Here is a 21,115-nt window from a genome sequence, read left to right on the forward strand (position 1 = left end):
TGGATGCCAGATTATGAACCTTGTATTTATCTGCACTGCTGTCGTCCTGGATGTCAACGGAAGATTGAAGCTTACAGATACGAGCATGCCACAACTGTTATAAGAGCCCTTCACATTCGTTAAGATTCACGCAGCCACACCGTGACATTGCTATACACCAGACTGGACTCAGCTCTACATCCATACTCACATCATCGTTATAATTCGCCGACATGCCTTGGATCCGCAAAGGTCCATGGGACCCCGAAGAAGACAAGCTCCTTCTACAGATTGTGGCCGAGAATGGACTTAGCAATTGGGGAAGAGTCTCTCATCTCGTACAGACAAGAACGCCAAAGCAGTGCACCGAGCGATACACCCAGCATTTGAAAGGGGGGCTCGATCACAGCGCGTTGACTGAGCACGAGTGTAATATGGTCGAAAGCCTAGTCGCACAACACGGCACCTGTTAGGCTCATATCTCAACCCATCTCCGAAATCGAAGCGCAAGCAAAATCAAGAACTGGTGGTACAACACGCGTTCCAAGCGACAACGACGATCTCAAGCCCGGAGACCTGGATCGGATTATTGGATGGGCCAGTCCACGGCTTTGAAAGATTGTCAGACGCCTTATGTCGCTACAACGACAGTGGCACAACCTTGCGATGCTGCAATATCTCTTGATCAGGATCCAACGCAGCTATACCAATCGCATCAGTTTGTTGTACCATACATCGACCTATCGCCCGTAATACTTTCGACACAGCTACCTGCATCTCTGCTTTTGCCTGGACCTGATCACGCAGACCAGATCATGGAGACCAGGCGGAATCGCACCATGATTGCCACTTCCAAGCAACCATCAGTTTCAAATCCCATCTGCCATGCTCGTCAAGCGCCGCATTAACTTTCCGTAACGTTACAGCCACCTCCAGACATTGGGATACTTTCCTTTGCTCCACCGCTCTATACGCCGGGCAATCACCTCGACACGCTACAGTCCTTGTCACACCACCATTCGGACGGCGAATCAGTATATTCTATGCCAAACGACACGAGGCTCATGACGTGGTCGCAGTTCCTCGCATATCCTACGGCGTGACATCGAGGCACATGATGCTAAGGCTATGACGGAAGTGATATTGTCCTAGTGAAGCAAGGAAGTTTTGATCGAGAAGGTGTCTCTACTACGCATATAGGACAGTGAATAATGTGATGCAAGATTTTTGACATTCCGATTTCAATCACTTTCTTCCAGTAGTTGACACACTCGTATACTAGCAACAAGAAGAAGATTGAACTTCCTCAACGAGCTTAGGCAGATCCGATACAAAGAATTGCGGAGGACACGATTCCCAGAGCTGAGGTTTGCCCAGAGCTCATAGTAATTTTCACCGTTGAGAGATGTGGTCTTTAATCGCAGCTGAAGTTTCTCAACGATCGCGGACACAGAAGCCCTACTTTTCCTTCTGCTTCTGGAAGGTGGTATGTCTTTGCGGAGGTAGCTCCGCATACCCGCGACAAAGCTACATTCCCGTGAAAAGACGTCCATGCTTGAAGATCTATACCGTTTTAGCCGTTACATTGAGCAGGAACGCCACGAGATCTGACCGAGCTGACTGCGAACGGTCAAAAGCTCAATCCAGCGATGATCGCAGGGCACATTCTTATCGAGGCATCGACAGAAAGTGAGTATGAGAGACGTCCGGAAATCGCGGGCTCAATCAAGGAGCTCGTTAGTGACTACGTATCGAAGTTCGAATATAAGCAGGGGAAAGACTAGAGGGCTCGTGCTTTGGGGAACGAGAAAAGCTTTCTGGGCAGCCCACTCTGAGAATGACAAAGGCTCTACAACCATTCCTTATCTCGTTTGCTTACAAGAACAAGAGCAGATACCATCGAGGTGATCCTCAAATGTTAATTAACTGATTCGGAGGACTTATATGATTCCTAGTGCAGACCGCCATGTTGGGCAAATGCTGCAGAGCGTTCGCTATCAAGAGGATCTGCAGGAAATTCGATCGCAATATCTTAAGTGGATGTATCGCAGCCAGACTGCGCTGTAACACGCAGATTTAGGCTCACATTGCAGCATGCATCTTTGCTTCCGGTATGTACGACTCGGGCGCTTGTAACTCCCCCAAGTTCGCTGTTCTCATCTACATAATGACGTCTCAAGATTCGATTCATCATAACGCAGAAAATCATAGAGGTCTTTGGCGAGATCCCAGATATGTATGCGGAAGAGAGAGCACGACTGTGATTATAAATTTATTATCTACGAACAAGACACAAGGGCGACCCAAGGAAAAGTCACGAACAAGGCCGCAGCCAAAGCAGACAATAGGACAGACGCAAAGAGAGATGATTAGCCCAGAATATGATTGACTCTGCCTCATGCATCAAAGCTCTAAATCTGCTCCAATTTTGGACATCGGGTCCTACCACTTCCTTCATGACCGAAATCCACCAGCATATATATCTGTTGTGCCAAAGCCCGCTATATGAAGCTTATGAGAACCTGTCCGACATTGAATCCGGAAGGAAATTGGGTCGAGTTGGTGACATTCCCAGACACAAAGCTTGATCCACCAGCACCTCCTCCAGAAATGGCTGACCTAACTCCTGATGCTAGCCAGTAAGAACTCGCGCCGCTGCCACCGCCGAAGTAGCCACCACCACCTGCGCCAGAGGTATACGTCAAGTCGGTGTTCGAAGTGACTGCATAGTCTCCGCCGACATGGCCATTGCCAGACTTGCCACTGACGGCAGCATCGCTGTAGCCAGAAGCTGTACCTCCTGCGCCTGCAGCAGAGTTTGTTCCAGGCTGACCTCCGCCGGCAGTTGAAAGCACACCACCGTTTGCGTTGGTCTGCGTGCGAGTTTTGCCAACCGTACCGGCTGTTCCGTCGTTGGCATCACCTGGGTATCTATAATCTCCTGCGGCGTTTTGGCCACTCGAGCTGATAGCACCACCTTGACCCCCACCTCCACCAGCGACGATAATCAGATCGGATGCGATGTAGAGTGCGGATGCGGCTCCTCCACCACCAGAGTTCGCACCACCTCGGCCACCATTTCCATAGGCAGACAGTCCTTGTGTGCCTATACTTCCACTTCCACCTGCAATGGCACGGATGATCTGACCAGGAGTCACGGGGACCACACCGCTGATCAAGCGTCCATAACCTGCAGCTGAAGAGGCTGACGCACCACCTGCACCACCGATCACCGTAAAGCGAGCAGCTGTTGCGCAGGCCGGAACAGCGACGGTGGAAGAGGCGCCTGCCGTACCAGATGCTCGGACTGTTTGAGTTGCGGTTGGGACGGCACATGTACTGATCGATACGCTGGTTGATGCTGTCGAGGTTGAAGAAGAAAAAGAAGAGCCGCTCTCGGACACCAGACTCGAGCTACTCGTTGCAGATTGTGAGGTAGAAGACATTGCAGAAGAGAGGGTAGAGCTGTTGGCTGGCATGGAGCTCGAGGACATCAAAGCACTGCTTGACACAGAGCTTGATATCGTAAGAGCTTGCGAGGTCGACGATGAAGAACTACTCGGAACAGAGCTAGATGTTGTTTGTGGAACTGAGCTCGTGGTTTGAGGATTCGGGACGGTCGACAGCATCGAGCTACTGGACATGGTGTAGTTTGAGCTGCTCGAGGTGGGCCGCAGGGAAGAAGATGGAGATGAAGAAAAGGCAGAACTGCTCGTTGGCATCGAGCTCGATAAAGTCGGACTGCCGCTCGGCTCAGAATCTTGACTGGTAGGAATTTCAGAACTCGAAGACGAGGGGCTGCTCGCGATCGAGCTGAGGGATGTCAGAAATCCCGAGCTTGTCTGGGGTTCCGAGGAAGTAGATGGACGCGAGCTGGTTGACTCTGTCTCCGAGGTAGATGTTGCTGAGCTGCTCAATAAAGAACTCGATACTACGAAAGTGGTAGGACTTGTCAATTCTTGAGTTGAAGTCGAGGAGCTGCGAACGTTTGAGCTGCTGCTAGAAATGCTTGAGGTAGTATTGGAGAATGATGGTGTCGAAGTCCGAGTTGAGAAGATCGGTGTGTAGACTGTGACTGGGACAGTCCCTCCGGAAAAGATGGGTGGTCCAGTCACCGTGTATGGTGTATCATTTGTTCCAGGAACTGATGTTGTCGAGTATGCGGTCGTAGCTGGAGATTCGAAAACCGTCACTGGAGTTGTCCCTCCAGGCACAGAAGGTTTTCCGGTGGATGTCGCTCTGGAAGGAATGTCCGAAGTGATCGTCGTTGTGGAATCAGAGGGCGGCGTAAATACGCTCACTGGAACGGTTCCTCCTGGGACCGATGGCTTTCCTGTGCTGGTATAAGGAAATGAATCGGTTCCAGGCACGGTCGTCGTAGAGAAGAAAGTGGTGGATGGAGGGTCTAAGACTGTGATTGGAACAGTGCCACCAGAGGTCATTGCCGTGCCTGTCAAAGTAGTTTCGGCAGTGACATCTGTGGTAATGGTAGTCGTACTGTAGCTCGCGGGTGTAAAAACATAAACAGGCGTACTTCCACCTGAAGAACTTGGCACGCCAGTTGAGGTAAATGCTGAAGGAATATCCGTAGTGATGACGGATGTGAAGCGACCAGGTGGAGGCGTGAAGATCACAACAGGTGTACTGCCCCCTGGTGAAAGTGGCACACCCGTTGAGGTAGATACCCTAGGGATGTCTGTGATGATGAAGGAAGTGATATAACGGTTTGGTGGCGTTAAAATGTACACAGGCGTGCTCCCCCCTGGGAAGGCTGGCTGGCCGGTTGAAGTAAAGACAGATGGCACATCAGTGGTTATTATCGACGTATATAAGCCAGGTGTGGAGAGCGCGCGCGTCAATGTGGACGATGCATTTCCTTGAGGGAAAGATACACTAGACGCTGATGGTGTTTCGAAAGTGGTGCGAGATGTGGAAAAGCCTTCAATGAGACTGCCCCCGGAGGAATGACTGCTGACTACATTTGAGGAAGCAGAACTTGTCGCAGAACCTTGGGAATACGGGAAGTCAGATGTCTTTGTACGGCTTCTATGTGACTGTGAGCATTTAACAGTGGTGTGTCGTGATAGCAGGACTCACTGAGTGATAGTCGAAATGACAGAGCCGCTGCAAACGACTTCGATCGGCTGAAGCTCAATGATCGTGCGTTGAGCTGACGTACAGATGCCTAGAACGAGGAGCATCCAACTGAGGATGATAGAGTGCATTGTGCTCATCATGGCGGAGGAGATGAGTGGTAGCAGATATGTGGTTGGATGGTCACACAGGGCCAGGGAGCTACGTTTCATATAGGTTTTGGGGGTTCATTTCTTCTCCGCTCAAGGTAGTGTGACCTGACATTATCGAGTGATCCGGTGCGCCATCGTAGCTGAGGCCACGACGAAGCATAATATAGCTAGGCAACGTTCCTTTGGAGGGAATACGATTCCCAGACTGTGTAAAGCTAATCGAGACGATAGTGTCTGACGGATTCGGATGACTGGAAGCCGGGGTGATGTGGAGGATATAGAATGGGCGACTACCCACAAAGTATGATAACAGCTTGATTCGGAAGTTAGCAGCGATCGCATACCGTATCTAGACCACAAGTCTGGGAAGAAGTCCTCCAGCGAGCGCCACTATCGTCGTGGCTGTCTCTCAAGCGCTTTGATGTCCAATATAGGCGGGCGGAAGCTTCAACTTTGGGAACGATATAAGGGAAACATGCAAGACATTGGGAACATGAGGCTCTGTGATGTCCCATAACCCCGGTCTATCCAATGATTCTAGGACACATACAACAGCCAGTTCATAGAACACGACGGTACGACAAGACATGTCTGACCTACCGAAAGATATTAAGCATCTTCGCAAGAGACCTCGGCGTGGATTCTGATACCTGCAAAAAGTTTCCTGTCTGTTTATGGATGGATCAAAGTGGCATGAAGCTTATTTGTTCAATGCCCAGGGTATACTCCCAGTTCAAACGGCGTGGTCAGAGTGTAATCCCGGATAGAAAAAAAGTGCAATGCTGAGCGACGAACCTGGAGTTGCTCTTCAGAGTGCGGGCTTCAGGAAACTCGCATATATACAGCAATGACCTGCAGTGTTTCCCATGTCAAATCCTGATCAGCTCACTCAAATCATGAAGCTACTCTACATTCCTCTCGTTCCAGCAGCCCTGGCAGTTCGTATCGTCTCTGCTCAGTGGATGTCCAACAGCACAAGCACGACCGTCCTGCCAGTGATGACTGTGTCAAGCTGCCCGGCCTCTGAAAACGCGCCACACACCTTCTATTCCTCACAGAGCATCGTTCCAGTTGTGAGCACATACCCCACCGTATGTTCTCAGCCTGTTGAAACTGGCTTCGTCCCTGTGACTTACACGATCACGGAAACATGCCCTTGCCATCTCGGGTCGCCAACCGGAGTGCCAGTCGGCTTTACCACCGCCATCGCATCTGTTGATACCCAAACACAGCTCATCACTTGTCCTGTTGCGTCAATCTCAGCCTTCATTCAGTCCGGCTTCGTACAGGCGCATAGCAGCACTGGGGCTGACATCCCGTCTATCAATCTCGGAACTTCCGACTCCGGTCAGTCGACTAAATCGTTCATCAGCGAGGCTTCGCAAAACACTGGCAACATCGCTCCTCTTACGACAAACCTTCAATCGAATCAATCGCCGCCACGATCTACCTCAGAACCAGAAGCGGGCATTTCGGTCACTGCTGCAGGCGGTGAGAATAAGAGCAACTTTGTCACTGCGTCTCAAACACTTTACGGTGTCAGCGATCATGCAGGATCGTCCATTTCTTCTGCTTTCGCTACAAGCTCTGTCCATACTAGGTTCTCCATGCCTTCCCTGTCAGTTTCCAACACCACAGCTGCGACATCGAGCATGGCAATCTATACAGGCGGAGCAACTTCCCAGACAGTCTCTTTCACCGTCCTCATGATGCTGTCAGCTGCGGTTGTGGTCGTAAATCTTGTATAGATCGGTGCGTATCTTGCTGCAGGATGTAAACGGATGAAGAAGGCTCAGTGGAGCAAGTGGTTCTTGCAGAATGTAGCGAAGTCGCAAACCATTGATCATAACTGAACTATCTGAACTATAAGTCAACAATGTGACACTTCGAAAGTCTTTGGATAGTGCATCGGAATTGGTCAGTCGCCACGAATTGCCTCCATCTGACAAGGTGGTTTCCCGTGGCTCACGCTAAGAAGAAAGTTTCTGTCAACGTCAACCATAACACGAATCTTGAATCCAGATATAGAACAGATGTTGAGACTGTCAGTGTTCATACATCGGTCTCGTGGGCATCGGACCAGCATGCAGCAAAACACTGTGATTGTCCAATGCGTTGCTTGTGCGATCTTAGCACGACTTTTCTCTCTGTTTCATTGAACTCTACTGCGTGAGGGTAACTGAGAATGCCTGTATGCGAATATCAACAATGACTAACAGGCGATGTTAGCTGCAGGTCTTCGTCAGGAATGATGGACGTGATTGAGTTTGAAGTCCTTTTTACCAAATGGTGATTTTTCTGGTCCAAGTGAGCGTATCAAACTCTCACCCGTGAATTCTATGTGGGCATGAAGGGTCTGAATCACAACAGAGAAATACTGTTGACCTCACCGGCCATAAATTCCCGCCGGAGCCGAAGCCGAGACTATGGTCGCGTGGCAGTTTTGCGGATCAACGGTCTACCACAGAACCAGGATCCCATCGGCAAATATCAAGTCCTGGACCTCCATATTTCCCCGGGCCATACGGCGCCACTGAATACATGTACAGAAGCCGTTGATGGCGTACTGGTAAGGCTGATGCTGAGCGCCAAGTCGGTACCGTTTCCGGTGGTTCCTGCGCTCAGTCGTAAATTGATCCGATCATCGGCTCGTTGAGGTCTCCATACAAGAAACAAACTGGTCTCGGAGAATCGAGCAGGTGCCGCGCATTGTGACAAAGGGTGATGCTCAACTCTGTGCACACTCGGTCCAGGTGCAGAACTTGGTGTGACGCGACGGGATTGGATTGATCAACAGTCTTTTGCTTTCGGACTACTGACAAAGTTTTGCTTGAAGAGACATTGGCAAGATACAGGTATGGCGATATATATTCACTGATCCTTCAGCCTTGAGACACATTCGCTATCAGTCACGCCACTCAGTCAACCTGGGGGATCCATTCGAAACGATGAACCAGGATCAAGCACAACATTGGCTCTGGCTGCTAGGTGCTTCAGGAAGTCCGACGCTGCCTCTCACCTATTGCAACGATATCAATATGAGCCTGTGCAATCAGAGCATGGATCGTGAGTACAACTTCCGCGTTGCTTCGAGGCAAGCACAACTGAACTCAAACGGCAGCTGGGCAGCTACCGGCACAATGTCACTTCAATGGAAGCATCACCCCTTTCGCAGATCTACAACAGGTAGAAAACTGGCCATACCCAACTACGGACTACAACTTACAAGCTCTCACCGCTCTGCAGCCTTTCGGTCGTATAAGTCAACCATCTACACACCTACAAGATACAAGAGGTCCTCTTGTTGCAGACATGACGCAAGACGTCTCTCTCATGGACAATCATCCAAGCAGCCCAGGATATCACAGCGACATCGGAAACCCGGCGTCTTTCTGCCGGGACGATTCAAACAACTTGCCACGACCGAGTCAACGACCATCGCAACGTCGATACTCTTTCGCAACGCTGGACTCATCCTTCCAGCATGTATGTTTCGAGCGTTGCTGCGGAGGTCGTGTGTTCTCATCGGCAAGCAACCTGCGACGACATCAAAGAGAACGGTCTCGTCAAGCACACTTGTCCATCTGCCCGCTGTGCAATCGCGGTTTTTACAGACGGTGGACTCGAGACCAACATCTTTTGCGACTCAGCTGTAGAAGGCGATGGCGATCTCGTGGTATTCTTGCAGACACATATGTCGATGACCTAAGACTTCAACCGCAATGACAGACATGTTCAACTAGATTGCTGTCGCTCTTTCTTTCCATAGATGTATCAAGACCATCACTCTTTAGACAGTGGTTAATGGATCACTCAATTCTGTTCACTTCCTCTCGCTTTCTCAAGACGCATGTGATAGACAAGAGTCTTTTCGCGTCTGCGAATTCAGGTCTGTAGCTTGGTAAACGAGTTTGACCCCCAAAATACTTGACACTCAGCGATACGGCCGAATCATTCTTGAACATCATGCATGCATGCTCAACTTGGGTGCGTATCTGTCATTCTCGGCCGTAAAGGTTGATTGGTTGAGATCAGGCTCTGAAACTGTGTTCTGCGACGTACAGTCTGATGTTCCCTGCCTGAGATACTATCTTCATGTTCAATTTGTATCTCTTGTCAGCCATGCAGACAGGACTAGAGATCTGTCGGCTTACTTCATCCGAAGAGTAGGGATCTTTGACCAAGGTCCAACATATTAGTCTCATCTTTCCATACCATTGGTATCCTGTAAAATGGCCAAAAGGCGTTGCTGATCCTGCGCTCTAGTACCGACAGTTGCAAAAACAGAGAAGCTCGAATGGCTTCCATTGCGCACCGACTCGGCTCTAAGCCACCCCGAAATGTCACTCGTGGTGATCGATACCCTAAACGTGATCCGCGAGTCCCGGGTCCCCTACCTCAACTATGCATTTAGACAAGGCCGTAAGACCCTGGTGCCAAGGTACCGAACAAAAAACGCACGTCTCCTAGTTGAGGAAGTCCTATACCCTTATCGTAGGGCGCCTGTCAACGGCCTCCGCACTCGGGCTTTGACGGTGCCGGACGCCCTACCGTACATCCGACATGTAACCCTTAACGCTATTTTTGTTTGCGAACGGCCAGAACATGATCAAGACTCAAGACAGCTGCGTACAGAACTCAACGTCATCTCGGGCACTCTCGTAGGTTGCCTTGTCTTTAGGATACTTCTGTGTTCGTACGTACGAAAGTAATTACTATGCTTGGAGCAGTTGTACAACCTTCCCGATCGCTTCTTATGGTCGCTGTATCTCGGGTACATTTGCAAGTTCGGACAGTGCTTACTAACACCGTTGTTGTAACATGCAGCCGTAAGAGCCAGGAACCCATGGTAAGTAAATCCGGAAGTCGGCCTGGTACTTTCAACACCAAGACTTCGAACCCTCGTTCAACACCCGCCCAACCTCTTTGCATGTGTGGTTGGGTTCGTCAGGGACCAACCACATCAAATTCGTTCGATGGAGATGAGTCCATCAACAGCATCAGCGATGTCAACTTGCTTTCCTTTTGCAAAGTCTGCCCAGATCTTCCGCATCTGCTTCCCGGCCGTATCGACTTCTTGAGCAGTAAATCCCTCCAGCGTCTTTGCACCCCCGTAGACTTCCTCATTCCCAAATAACAACGGCAACTCAATTGTGTGTGTAGCGCCGAACCGGTTCTTCTTGTTTCTCCAATGGATTCGGTACAGTGAGGCTTTTCCACCTGCTCGAGCATGCCGTTCTGCAAAGTCTTTGTCGAAGGGATGATACAAGAGCTTGGTGACCTTTGAGACTGCAAGGTCGTGAATGGATTTGCCTACAACAGGAATGTCGATTGCTGAGCCAACAACAGGCAGAAAAGGCACAAACAACGATGCCTCATCATCAGCACTGCCGACAAGCAGGTCGATCTGTGGTGCGACTTCGTCGAGTCCGGTGTTCAAGTCTGCTTCGGCGGGAAGAGGCGCATGTCCATATTGTGGTGCGAAAGGCATACCACCCATCGGCAAGCTTCCAGACCCGGCTTTGTCAATCTTCTCGCACAGTTTCACCAGTTCTTCAGCGGGCATTTCGGGGCTTGCGGACCCAGCTGCTTTCAGCAAGGTGATGTTCAGTGCATCTCTACCTCTGGTGATGCCGAACGGCGCGCTTTGCACTATGGCACGACCGAACAACGAAGACGCTTCAGGCACAGCCATAATATCGGCGACTGAGCTTCCACCAGCTGACTGTCCGAAGAAGGTAATGGTCTTCGGATCATCGTTACCTCCAAAAGCAGCAATGTTCCTCCGCACCCAGCGCAGAGCTTCCAGTTGATCCAGCAGTCCAAGATTCGCAGGCCTCGTCTGGCCGTCTCCCAAAAACCCAAACAGATTGAGGCGGTAGTTGATGTTGACGACAATGACCCCATGTTCGGCGACCATTCTCGACGGGTCGTAGGCAGGTGAGTCGCCAGCACCTGTCGCAAAAGACCCGCCGTACACCCAAACCATGACTGGAAGTTTGTCGCCTGCTTGAGTATTCTCTGGCACCGTAATGGACAGATGATGGCATTCTTCGCTGATCTTCAGACCTTGGAGCAGTGGCACTTTTGCGATGAGAGCTGAGCCTTTGTCGTTGGGTTGTGGGCATGCTGGACTAGGAGTAGTCGCTTGGAACGTTTCGGACCAGTCTTTGATGGGCTCTGGGATCTGGAAGCGTGAAGCTGTCGCGTATGGGATGCCGGTGTACTTGACCACAGAGCCCTTGCTGAAGCCCTGCATTGGACCGCATGGCGGATTGACAAGAGGGTGCTCGGACATGTCGGGTTGTGGTCTCTGGTCGCTGGCTCTGGCTCAAGATCTGATAGGTTCCCAGACTTGATGACTTTGTGCTCAACGTGTGTGACGTGATGACAACAAGGGGAGCTACTGCTCTGTGGAAAGCTGGAAGTCGTCGAGGTTGCCGAATCCTGCCGATCGGGCCGTTGCATGCGGACTGTCGCCGGCATGTCGATCTTCAGTTGCCTCGGCTTGACGAAACACTCGCATGTGATAATTCTTCCTGCCAGTATCTTCTCTCGGGTTGAACAGCTCTTTTATAGGACGCACATCCGATCTGATTCCTCAGTTCAGGCAATCACGATATCCTGATTCCTAAAACATTGATGTCCAAAGAGGCGACCTCAAGATCGAGCTTTAGCGACTACGAATTGCGACGACTGTTGATGGGAACAGGGTATGACCGACAACGTTGTGCAGACAACAAATCAATCATCGTCTTCATGTATGACTGGATATGTTAAGGCTATCAAAGCGTAAAGCTGTAAGCAATTGTCTTTAAGAAACACTGACGAGCAGATGAGTACGAGATCACAGCTTGTGCATTCCCACGACGAACATGTTGGCAATTCCTCGGTGTCTAACCAGGGCAAAAGATCTCCATAAATGCGGATTGATCTCGCTAGACACGACCACCAAAGCATTTCGGAAACACATAAAAGAGAGGCAAGCAGGTTATGGATAGTCTCATGATTATCATTTCATTGAATGTTGTGGAACAGACATGTGCTGTCATTCCTCCTCATCTTCGATGAACTGCGATTTCTTCCGCAACCACTTGCCGTATCGATAGATCAAGAAAGGGACAGGCAGACACAGCAGACCCAAGCATCCAAGAAACGTCAACGACCAATGTACTCCGATCCCTTGATACATCGGTCTCGCTGCCACAAGCATGCCAGAAGCGACGAAGTATCTCGCCATCGTGATACTGCCCAATGCACTTGAACTCCAGGTACCGTAGATGTTGATGATGTAGCTATAGCTTGAGACGAAAATTGCTGTCATTGAGTAACCGAAGAGGATTGTGGCAGCGTAGTCAGACCAGTAGCTGATGGATTGGTAATTTGTCCAGCCGAGCCAGAAGATAGAGATGGCGAAGAAAGGTGATGCGATGATGGCAGGTATGAGAAGATGTTCTGGCGGTTGTTCTTGTGACTTTTCTTCAGTGGTTGAGGTGTTCTTGAAGAAGTGGCCAATCAGTGGAGTAAGTGCTGTGGAGATCAATGCGCCGATGCAGATGCCCAAGAACGCAAGACCTGTCTCGCCCGGTGAGAGGCCATATGTGTCGGTGAAGATGAATTCGAAGCCATTGAGGAAGGTGAAGATGACGACATAGACAACAATGAGATAGAAACCGAGTGTAATGATGACGGGCTCAGTCGTGAAGAATTTGGCAGGTTGACTGAGGTTCTGCGCCAATCTCTTTCCAAGCGAGTCGCGTCCTTCCAGATCGCATGTGTACTTGTCACTGCCAGTGAGTTGTCTTAGATGATGAGTCCTCCATTGGATGATCATGGGCGAGAATGTTTCGGGCAGACAGAGGAACGCAAGCAGATATACTGCGCCGCTGAGAGCTAAACCGATCCAGTACACCCAGCGCCACGACAGATAATCCTCAATCCATGCAGCAGCGACGGGGGCCAAGATGGGCGACAGCAAAGGACTCAACGCAAAGAATGGCCACAACTTCTCTCGTTCTTCGGTGGTGTACAAATCGGCAAGACTGCCTCCGTAGATAGACAATGCAGGGCTTGCGGACACACCTGCCAGAAATCTGAACGTAATCTGGGCTCCAAAATTGGGAGTCAAAGCATCACCGAGTGTGAAGCATAAGTAAAACATAGAGGGAACCAAGTACACTGGGTTGCGACCGAGCTCTTCTGACAACGGACCAACAGCCAGACTGCCAGCAGAGATGCCGAGAAGGAAAAGAGCAGTCGCCAGTGTTTCCGTTGTCTGGCTGACATGAAGCTCTTTGCTCGCAGGCTTTGCAATGTTCGAGTCGCATGCGGAAACCCAACCTTGAGAGAAGACCAGTAAGAAGAGGATGGCCGTCGTCCACAGTCGCTTTCCGTTTGACCAGTTGTGAGGATCTGCTTGGTCGTTCTGTTTATCTTCGCAGCTGACAGAGATCTTGTCTTTCGATTCATCGTCCGGCCTCTTTTCTTTGATCAGATCCTCATCAGATGGCGGCGGCGACGGGGATGGCGAGGGTAATTGTTGTTTGCGCGAAGCTACAAGGGGTGGCAGGCGCGCCTTGATGCCCGGGTTTGTTGAAGTTTGGCAGTCGGGGCTGTATTCCGATGACAGTGATGGTGCCTCAGTGTCTGGCGAGTTCGTCGCAACTTCCTGGTCATCTCGTTCCGCCCCTGTATAATTCGGCTGGTCTCGGCCGTGAATCAACGATGCCTGTTTCTTTTGCTGCCGGTACTCAATCAAAGTCTGCATAATGTAGCGCTGTGATTGGGTTGTCGAAGTCCACAATCGTTGATCGCAAAGTTGCAAAGTCTCTCTTTGTTGTTTGCGACGAACGCTGTCCTGGAAGCGTGGCAGGCGAGAGGTCGTGCTATACGAGGATCATCAATGTAGGCGTTCGATGCATGAGTGCGAAACAGAAGTCGGTCGAGGTCAAGAATGAGTGGAGGAACGAAAGAAGGAATCGATCACGGGCGCACTTGCCTAAAGGCTTGACACAAATAAGGTCGTTGAGTTTTATCTCCGAGATGCTTTCATGAACGGTTGTGTTGTTCATGATGACGCACTCGTTCTTGCAGCTTCGTCGTCGCTGAAACTCTGTCGCGTTCAGAACGCAAGAACATCTGACATGTTTGGGCGCGAAATCAGCGAAAGAGATTCAAAATGTCGTTGTGCCTACCTCTTACAGCCTACGGTGCGCGATCATTTGGAAGCTTGGTATGTCACTGGCGTCTGGGCCTCTTGGAGGTCTGGAGTGACATGCCAACGGCGGGAGCCAAATCGGTGGCCACTTCCCCAGACTTTGTTCATCAGTTCCTGTATCTCCGCATCGTCAGTCATCTCGGATCGCTCGGTCATCACTAGAGGCTGTGTGCTGATGTTTTGGGAACTTTTTTTCATTTCTCTGGGTTGGCGAAAGCGCATCGAAGACTGTCTGGAAAAATGCCTCATCACTTCCTGGGCTTGTTCCACCACTTGCCATGACCCTTCTTGCCGAACTTGTTCATCTTGACAATAAAAACACCTCTTTCGATTGTGTTGATCATGATATAACCAGAAGGGAACCCGGCATAATGACTCCAAGTACCGACAAAATCGACCAAACCATCAGTGTTGTCATCCTCGGGATAGATGTCAAAGTATGCAACTTCATCTACATTGCCACCAGTAGGGTCGGCAGGAATACCGCTCACATCGTAGACGCGAAGACCGGCTGCGTAGTTGGACTGGTAGACAAGGCCATCGTAGACGTATTGGTTGTGGTCGATGGCCTTTTGCTTGGACTTGTAAAAGCCGGTGTTGACGGGTTTCTCCAGATTGCGAATGTCAAAGATGTAAGTGACAGGGAACTGTTCAGCAGCTGGGCCAGTGCGGTCTTCTTCGTCGAGTTCATCGTCGAGGACAAGGTATTCCTGCCAGTCGCGGTTGAGAACGGCGCCTTGGTGAGTGTAGGCAGCGCCAACATATGGAGTGCGAGAGATGATCTTGGACGAATTGACGCCAGTCTTGTCAGTCACGTCGTAGATGGTCAATGTATCTTCGTTGTAGCCGTAGCAAATGTCGCGTCCATAGTAGCGCTTGTCGGGACCGCGGTAGACGAGACACTCAGCATCGTGGACATAGCCATCCTGGCCAGCGCAGCCGGGTGACACTGGCTTCGTAATGTCGTCGATGTCGATGAAGATGAGACCAGCGCGGCAGGTGCTGTTGCGAGGTTGAGCGCCGACAGAGACAGCGTAGCCGAGTTCTTCATTGATGACAACATTGTGAGTGCGACCAACGGGGAGGTCAGTGAAGAGACCTGTCACATCGGCAGTGATGCTGAAGTTCTTGGGGTATCTTGGGTTGATGTCCAACAGTTTGTTCATGTCAAAGAACTGGATGCCATGATTGCGAGCTTCGGATCCGATGACCATGTAGTTTTTGTACGAGCGAATTTCTCTCCAGATCGAGAAGACGGATTGCTGAGGAAGGCGACCAAGGTAGACTAGCTTGCCATCTCTCGTGATTTCGGCAAAAGCGGTACCGTCTGCCTGACCGATTGCGACAAACTCTCGGCCATTTGGAGACACCCATCCCCATGAAGATGAGCCTTCTCCGGCGAAGGAACCAAGGTCTGCATGGCTTTTGAAGTCGTAGTAGTCGATCTGAAACTGTCAGGTATGTTGCGACAGACAATGCGACGGTTTCACTCACGTTCTTGCATCTGAAAGTCTCTGCAGGATTGCCAGGTTCAACGACTGCAAGACCTCTGCTGTTGCACCTGACGACATCCTTGTCCTTGTGATTCTTGAGGAACGACTTCCATTTCTTGCTGTTGTATTCGCCCCATTTTCTGTGCTTGTCCCATGATGCCTTTGGAAAAGGTCAGCGTTCGGCACGACAACATTTCGACTGAAACTCACATGTTTGCGATCCATGATCATCTGGTGCACTTTACCAGTGTCATAGTCGGCCTCGGTGTAGGCGCAAGCCCATACTGGAAGAAGAAGGAGAGCAAGTTGCGATAACTTCATTGTCGCCAAAAGGGATTGAGAAGACTGGATGATATAAAAGATGATGAGGCTGATGCGACACTCTATTTTGACCGGTTCACTACCTTCTTATACCATTGACCTACCTCTTGACACCATCTGTATCTTGGTGGAGCATTCAGCGATATCTTGCGGCCTTCTCTGCCGCAACGCAGAGTCGCAAGCACGAATCCGAACTTACTGGCTTGTCGAAGATGTGACCTTCCTTTCGCAGGCATTGAGCGACACTGTACAAGACTTTGATGGCGGTGCCAATGCGCACTTCTGCAGCGGCATGCAGAGTTCCAATAGAGCATAGGTCCGTGTAATAGGGAGATTCTACATCTCTGTAGTGAAATATGTTGTGCCGCGGTCGTTGCGAGATGAGCCAGCGGTATGGCGAAAGGTTGTTGACAGGGGGTGATAAGGAGTTGCGGCATAGCGGGTAATCCGTGATGCCTCATTGGCCGCCGGTGGTACCTATCTGTAGCATGTGCATACCAAGAGCACAGCCCGAGATGCAAACCAGGGAAGTTGAACAGGAATGGGAGTCTTGGAAGAAGATACGGAGTGTTGGCAAACGGTTTCGAAGACTTGGCGGGCGAATCTCCAAAAACCCCGCACATGTCAGTGCGAAGTCAAACCTGGAGCACGTGTGTCGTCTCGTTACCTCCTGCCTGATCTGGAAGGAGTCAAGGAGCTGGGCATGCGAAGGGAGGCTCTTTGAACGCCTTGGCCTCTGATTCCGCTGGCGGTGCGAGCGGAGTATCTCGAACCTACCAGATGTGATCCGCAAACGATCTCGCGACATGTCTGGAAGCTAGTTCCCTTGCAGAAGGTACACAAGACATGGTCGAGGCAGCGAGGTTGATGAGCCTTCTGTATTGCCATAGCGACTTGACAATTCCGCTGCATTTGATGGGATACCACTGGCAGACTGAGACTTCGATTTGTAAGATAGAAGGCAAATTTCTGTTGCATTGAACGTGAATGTACACCATCTAACGACTATGCATTACCACTGAATCCTTTTCAAGCGATAGGCTAGGCTCCCCAAGCACGTTCTATCTAGAAGATATGGCTCAAGAATCTGCGCCACTTGGGATGCGAATCGTGCACAGCTCTCAGCTTGTTGAAGTGGTCCCAGTCGATCTCGCGACGGCCAGAATCGACGTCAATGTCTGCAAGCTTGTGCCAGCCTTCACGCTTCCAGACCCATCCAACAATGTAGAATACGATGACGACGAAGATTGCGAGGTATGAGGCGAAGAAAGCTTCAGCGTCGAGTGGTCTGATGGCGACGTAGAACTATGTCTCGTTAGCATGTGAGCAGAAGATGGAGCGAGGAATTGTGCTACCTGAGCAATGAGGACGATGATGATCAAGATCAGACCAATCCATGAGCCAACGACGCCAAAGACGGCCTTGAATGGAAGCTCGTCCAGAGTGTGGCCTTGATACTTCCATGCGGCACGGAAGCGGATGTGTGCGAGACAAATAGAGCCCCAGGTGAAGAGCGCAGCCAGACCTGACAGAGACTGCAGCCAGTTGAACACGATGACTCCAGTACTGGCCAAGGTGATGTAGGCAAGAGGAGCCCAAGCGAGAACAAAGACGGTAGACCAGAGAGGACGGCCAGCTCTGTCGATGTATGTAAAGATCTTGGGAGCGTAGCCTTGCTCTGCCAGGGCAGTCAATGTACGAGAACCACCGTAGACACCAGACAGACCGATGGAGATGACGGATACCAGAATGACGGCGTTGACAAAGTCGCCAAAGCCAGGAATGCCAGCGTCGACGGCGGTGATGACGAAGGGAGAGGTCGAGACATCGAGGTAGCCACCAGATCCGAGAAGGCGAGGGTCGTCGTAAGGAACGAGGAGACCGACAAAGAACAAGCCGAGGATGTAGAAGAGTGTGATGCGCCAGAAGACTTGCTTGACGGCAGAAGGCAGAGACTTCTGAGGAGTAGCCGACTCGGCTGCGGCAAGACCGACGAGCTCAGTACCAGAGAAGGAGAAGGCGGCAGTGACAAAGACTGAGCAGAGACCAGGGAAGCCGTCTGAAAATGCACCGGGGTTATACCAGTTCTTTGCGCCAACGTATTCGCTGTATTTGCCGTTCGAAGGACCACCACCGCAGACGAAGATGACTCCCATGATCAGGAAGATAGAGACTGTCGAGAGCTTGAGCAGGGCGGCCCAGAACTCTTCTTCCGCATAGCCGAGAACACCGAAGACGTTGATCAGGACGACGAGAAGGAAGAAGACTGTGATCCAGACGCCGACATTGACATCTGCACCCCAGTAATTGACAGTGAGACCTGCGACGACGAGTTCGAGTGGTAGAACAATGGCCCATTGGAAGACATAGTTCCAGCCCATGGCGAAACCCCAGGCAGGATCGATGAAGCGGACAGAGTAGGTATAGAAGCCACCAGAGATAGGGTACATGATGGCGAGTTCACCGAGAGCATAGACGACGTTGAAGATCATCTGTTGGCCAGGTCAGTGTTGCGCTTGTGGACTGCAAGACATGCGATCGATGGCTGGACTTACGACACCCATGATACCGAAACCGATCAGAAGCGAAGCGGGACCACCACTTCTTAGAGCACCACCTGAGCCGACGAACAGACCAGCACCAATGGAACCACCGATGGCAATCATACTCAAGTGGCGACCCTTGAGAGTCTTGTTGAGCTGGTTGTGCTTGTCATCAAGAGTGCGACGCTTGAATGAATCTGGTGTGAGACCGAGTCTGGTCATGAGAGAAGCCTTGGGAGCAGCGTAGTCTGTGACATAGCCGTCATTGCTGAGCTGAGGCGAGAGCTCAGGCGACGTCTTGCCGCCAGTGACATCTTCATGAGCTGTCTTTTCCATCATGTCGTTGAGCGATGGTCGGTGCGATGACCGAGGCGAATGGGAGATGATATGAAATGAGGAAGACAAAGGGACGAAATGAATGCTGTTGTTCTTACCTCATGGCACGACGACAAAGACCTACTTGTACCAGACCACAATGGCCTCCCTTATCAGCTTCAGAGCAGTATTCCAAGTGATCCAAGCCAGTAATCTGGATGACAAGGCTTGGCCGCCAAGGTCCAAGAAATGTCCATGTTTGCAGTATGTGTGGGAGTTTGGCGAGATGTGTAGGGTTTGAATTTCTTGGACAACGGCGCAGGTTCTTGGTGACGAGAATCGTTCATGTCATTTGCACGAGGGCTGTGGTGGTTGTGGTCGTTATCACGTTTGCCCAGCACTGGTAGCACTTGTGGGCGTCGACTGAACCAGACTGGCACCGTATTCGGTTTGCGCAGTGTCGCCTGCCTATCTCGGGATGGCCGAAGAAGTCGTAGGCATTGCACGTATCATCTCGAGTAGTTCTGGAAGTACGAACAGACGAACGACGCAGGCCAAGAGACGCGTGTGGTCGCGTTGCGAGACGGAAGTCTGAGATGTCGAGGTCGAAGTCGAGGTCAGGATCGAGGAAAGACGGAAGGTGCAAGATGCGCCCGGCGTTTGAGTTTCTCGAGGCTCCGCAGGCAGGAGCGGCTTGCTCCGCCTCCACCTCCGCCGGTTCCTTCTTGCGCACGACCCGCCTTGACGGTTTGATCGTCTTGGCGACAGTCATCTTCTTTTTCGTTTCTCTTGTTCTTCGTGACTTCCTTATCTCTTCTATTGCATCGAGTATGTTCGAGATTGCTGCCAGGGAGTTCAGATCTTGAGGTGCTCCCTTCGTTCTCACTTTGACGTCGCTTGAAAAAATATCGTACACGAGCCTGTGAATTGAGCCGCAAAGCTTGGCTTGTCGTGCTCACCACCCTGTTTCGAGCAGTTCGTCGATGATGACTTGCGACACCGCGTGCTATTCGCGATTTCTGGAATGAAATCTATCTTGGAAGTATCCTGAGTGTCCTGTGTTTGTCCTTGCCTCCATGCGCCTTTGATGCGGTTGATCTGTTTCGACAAGAAGCCGAATCGAATTTGCGAGGAAGTGACGCCCAGAGAAATACCATCGCACATTGCATAACCGCAACTCCCTGACGAGACCGCAAATGTTCTTCTTAGACACTGTTGAGTTGGACGATGACACGCCTGTCGCATTTTGATCTCATCGCATACTGCGGGACCAGAAGTATAGTCGGAAGCAATTCACCCCAAGCGACTTGATCAGTCCTTAGCGTCGCAAATTGCAGCCGCACGCATGACCAGACCCAAACACCTAGACACATCACAACAACACCACAGTCGAACCGCATCCGCGCAGTCATTCGATACTCTTCTCACTCTCTCATCCATGGCCCCTACATGTATCAGTCGCTTGCACATCCATGACTCCAACTCTTGTAGTCGGTGCGGCAGAGTTTGAGCCATAACGGTCTCATCACTGCAGACTCGTCCGCATCCATTTGGCGTCGCTACTCTTGTCTGATGCCTTTCAAAGCCCAATCTGGACACTCTGAGCCCACTAGCAATGTGCGCCTTCGTTCTGCTTCCTATACCATGTCCTGGACACTCAATTGTGTAATCACCGGCCTCTGGGTTTCGTCCTGGCGCCGCAGTCATGGTGCTTGGTGATGAGAACGCGACAACATGCGAGGTTTCACGACCGCTTGGAAGAGTCGTCATACCAATGTCCGTCAGGGCAGGCGATGGCAAGTGTCAGAATGTTGTTTGTACCCGAGCCGGGCAAGAAATTGCTCTTTCAACATTGCTGGACATGCCTGAAGTGGATGATCGCGAGCGGCGTCCACGGACTGCCACAATCATGTCAATGTCGCTTGCGTCGCCATCCGCAGCACATTGTGAATATGCCCATCCCAGCGCACGCAACGACAATTCGTCTCCTGGACACAAGAG

At 51.0% G+C, this 21,115-nt stretch overlaps 7 protein-coding genes across 7 annotated transcripts; 1 reads left to right on the top strand and 6 right to left on the bottom strand.

Moving 5' to 3' along the window:
* Nucleotides 1-2,480: 2,480 nt before the first annotated feature.
* Nucleotides 2,481-3,623, bottom strand: M438DRAFT_376893 (uncharacterized protein; the record flags this gene model as incomplete). The annotated part of the gene is made up of 8 exons (XM_029908696.1): nucleotides 2,481-2,611; nucleotides 2,642-2,710; nucleotides 2,744-2,920; nucleotides 2,954-3,150; nucleotides 3,190-3,286; nucleotides 3,320-3,393; nucleotides 3,424-3,495; nucleotides 3,526-3,623. The coding sequence occupies 8 exons, from the start codon at nucleotides 3,621-3,623 to the stop codon at nucleotides 2,481-2,483; spliced, it is 915 nt and encodes a 304-aa protein (XP_029757596.1).
* Nucleotides 3,624-8,027: 4,404 nt separating this feature from the next.
* On the top strand, nucleotides 8,028-8,993 carry M438DRAFT_78832 (uncharacterized protein). The gene is made up of 2 exons (XM_029910323.1): nucleotides 8,028-8,291; nucleotides 8,347-8,993. The coding sequence occupies exons 1-2, from the start codon at nucleotides 8,174-8,176 to the stop codon at nucleotides 8,949-8,951; spliced, it is 723 nt and encodes a 240-aa protein (XP_029757597.1). The 5' UTR covers nucleotides 8,028-8,173; the 3' UTR covers nucleotides 8,952-8,993.
* Nucleotides 8,994-9,892: 899 nt separating this feature from the next.
* On the bottom strand, nucleotides 9,893-11,604 carry M438DRAFT_348188 (putative esterase). The gene has a single exon (XM_029906082.1). It carries the CDS (start codon nucleotides 11,521-11,523, stop codon nucleotides 10,189-10,191), a length of 1,335 nt encoding a protein of 444 aa, XP_029757598.1. The 5' UTR covers nucleotides 11,524-11,604; the 3' UTR covers nucleotides 9,893-10,188.
* Nucleotides 11,605-12,273: 669 nt separating this feature from the next.
* Nucleotides 12,274-13,992, bottom strand: M438DRAFT_324714 (MFS general substrate transporter; the record flags this gene model as incomplete). Its single annotated transcript, XM_029903069.1, has 2 exons — nucleotides 12,274-13,837; nucleotides 13,949-13,992. 2 exons carry the CDS (start codon nucleotides 13,990-13,992, stop codon nucleotides 12,274-12,276), a joined length of 1,608 nt encoding a protein of 535 aa, XP_029757599.1.
* A 698-nt stretch (nucleotides 13,993-14,690) lies between these two features.
* On the bottom strand, nucleotides 14,691-16,256 carry M438DRAFT_279947 (uncharacterized protein; the record flags this gene model as incomplete). Its single annotated transcript, XM_029901127.1, has 3 exons — nucleotides 14,691-15,887; nucleotides 15,937-16,095; nucleotides 16,146-16,256. The coding sequence occupies 3 exons, from the start codon at nucleotides 16,254-16,256 to the stop codon at nucleotides 14,691-14,693; spliced, it is 1,467 nt and encodes a 488-aa protein (XP_029757600.1).
* A 1,016-nt stretch (nucleotides 16,257-17,272) lies between these two features.
* On the bottom strand, nucleotides 17,273-19,021 carry M438DRAFT_302773 (uncharacterized protein; the record flags this gene model as incomplete). Its single annotated transcript, XM_029902139.1, has 3 exons — nucleotides 17,273-17,561; nucleotides 17,612-18,748; nucleotides 18,812-19,021. The coding sequence occupies 3 exons, from the start codon at nucleotides 19,019-19,021 to the stop codon at nucleotides 17,322-17,324; spliced, it is 1,587 nt and encodes a 528-aa protein (XP_029757601.1). The 3' UTR covers nucleotides 17,273-17,321.
* Nucleotides 19,022-19,384: 363 nt separating this feature from the next.
* Nucleotides 19,385-20,821, bottom strand: M438DRAFT_408113 (uncharacterized protein; the record flags this gene model as incomplete). Its single annotated transcript, XM_029909936.1, has 3 exons — nucleotides 19,385-19,957; nucleotides 20,029-20,376; nucleotides 20,458-20,821. The coding sequence occupies 3 exons, from the start codon at nucleotides 20,819-20,821 to the stop codon at nucleotides 19,458-19,460; spliced, it is 1,212 nt and encodes a 403-aa protein (XP_029757602.1). The 3' UTR covers nucleotides 19,385-19,457.
* Between the last annotated feature and the right edge of the window lie 294 nt (nucleotides 20,822-21,115).

The sequence above is a fragment of the Aureobasidium pullulans genome (genome assembly GCF_000721785.1).
Source record: "Aureobasidium pullulans EXF-150 unplaced genomic scaffold scaffold_19, whole genome shotgun sequence".
Classification (NCBI taxonomy): Eukaryota; Fungi; Ascomycota; class Dothideomycetes; order Dothideales; family Saccotheciaceae; genus Aureobasidium; species Aureobasidium pullulans.

What these genes read in the sequence shown, in the direction of transcription:
- M438DRAFT_78832 (XM_029910323.1), top strand. Translation starts at nt 8,174, where the DNA reads ATGAACCAGGATCAAGCACAACATTGGCTCTGGCTGCTAGGTGCTTCA. An exon ending in GTGCAATCAGAGCATGGATC is followed by an intron (nt 8,292 to 8,346) that starts GTGAGTACAACT and finishes CTCAAACGGCAG; the next exon opens with CTGGGCAGCTACCGGCACAA.
- M438DRAFT_348188 (XM_029906082.1), bottom strand. Translation starts at nt 11,523, where the DNA reads ATGTCCGAGCACCCTCTTGTCAATCCGCCATGCGGTCCAATGCAGGGC.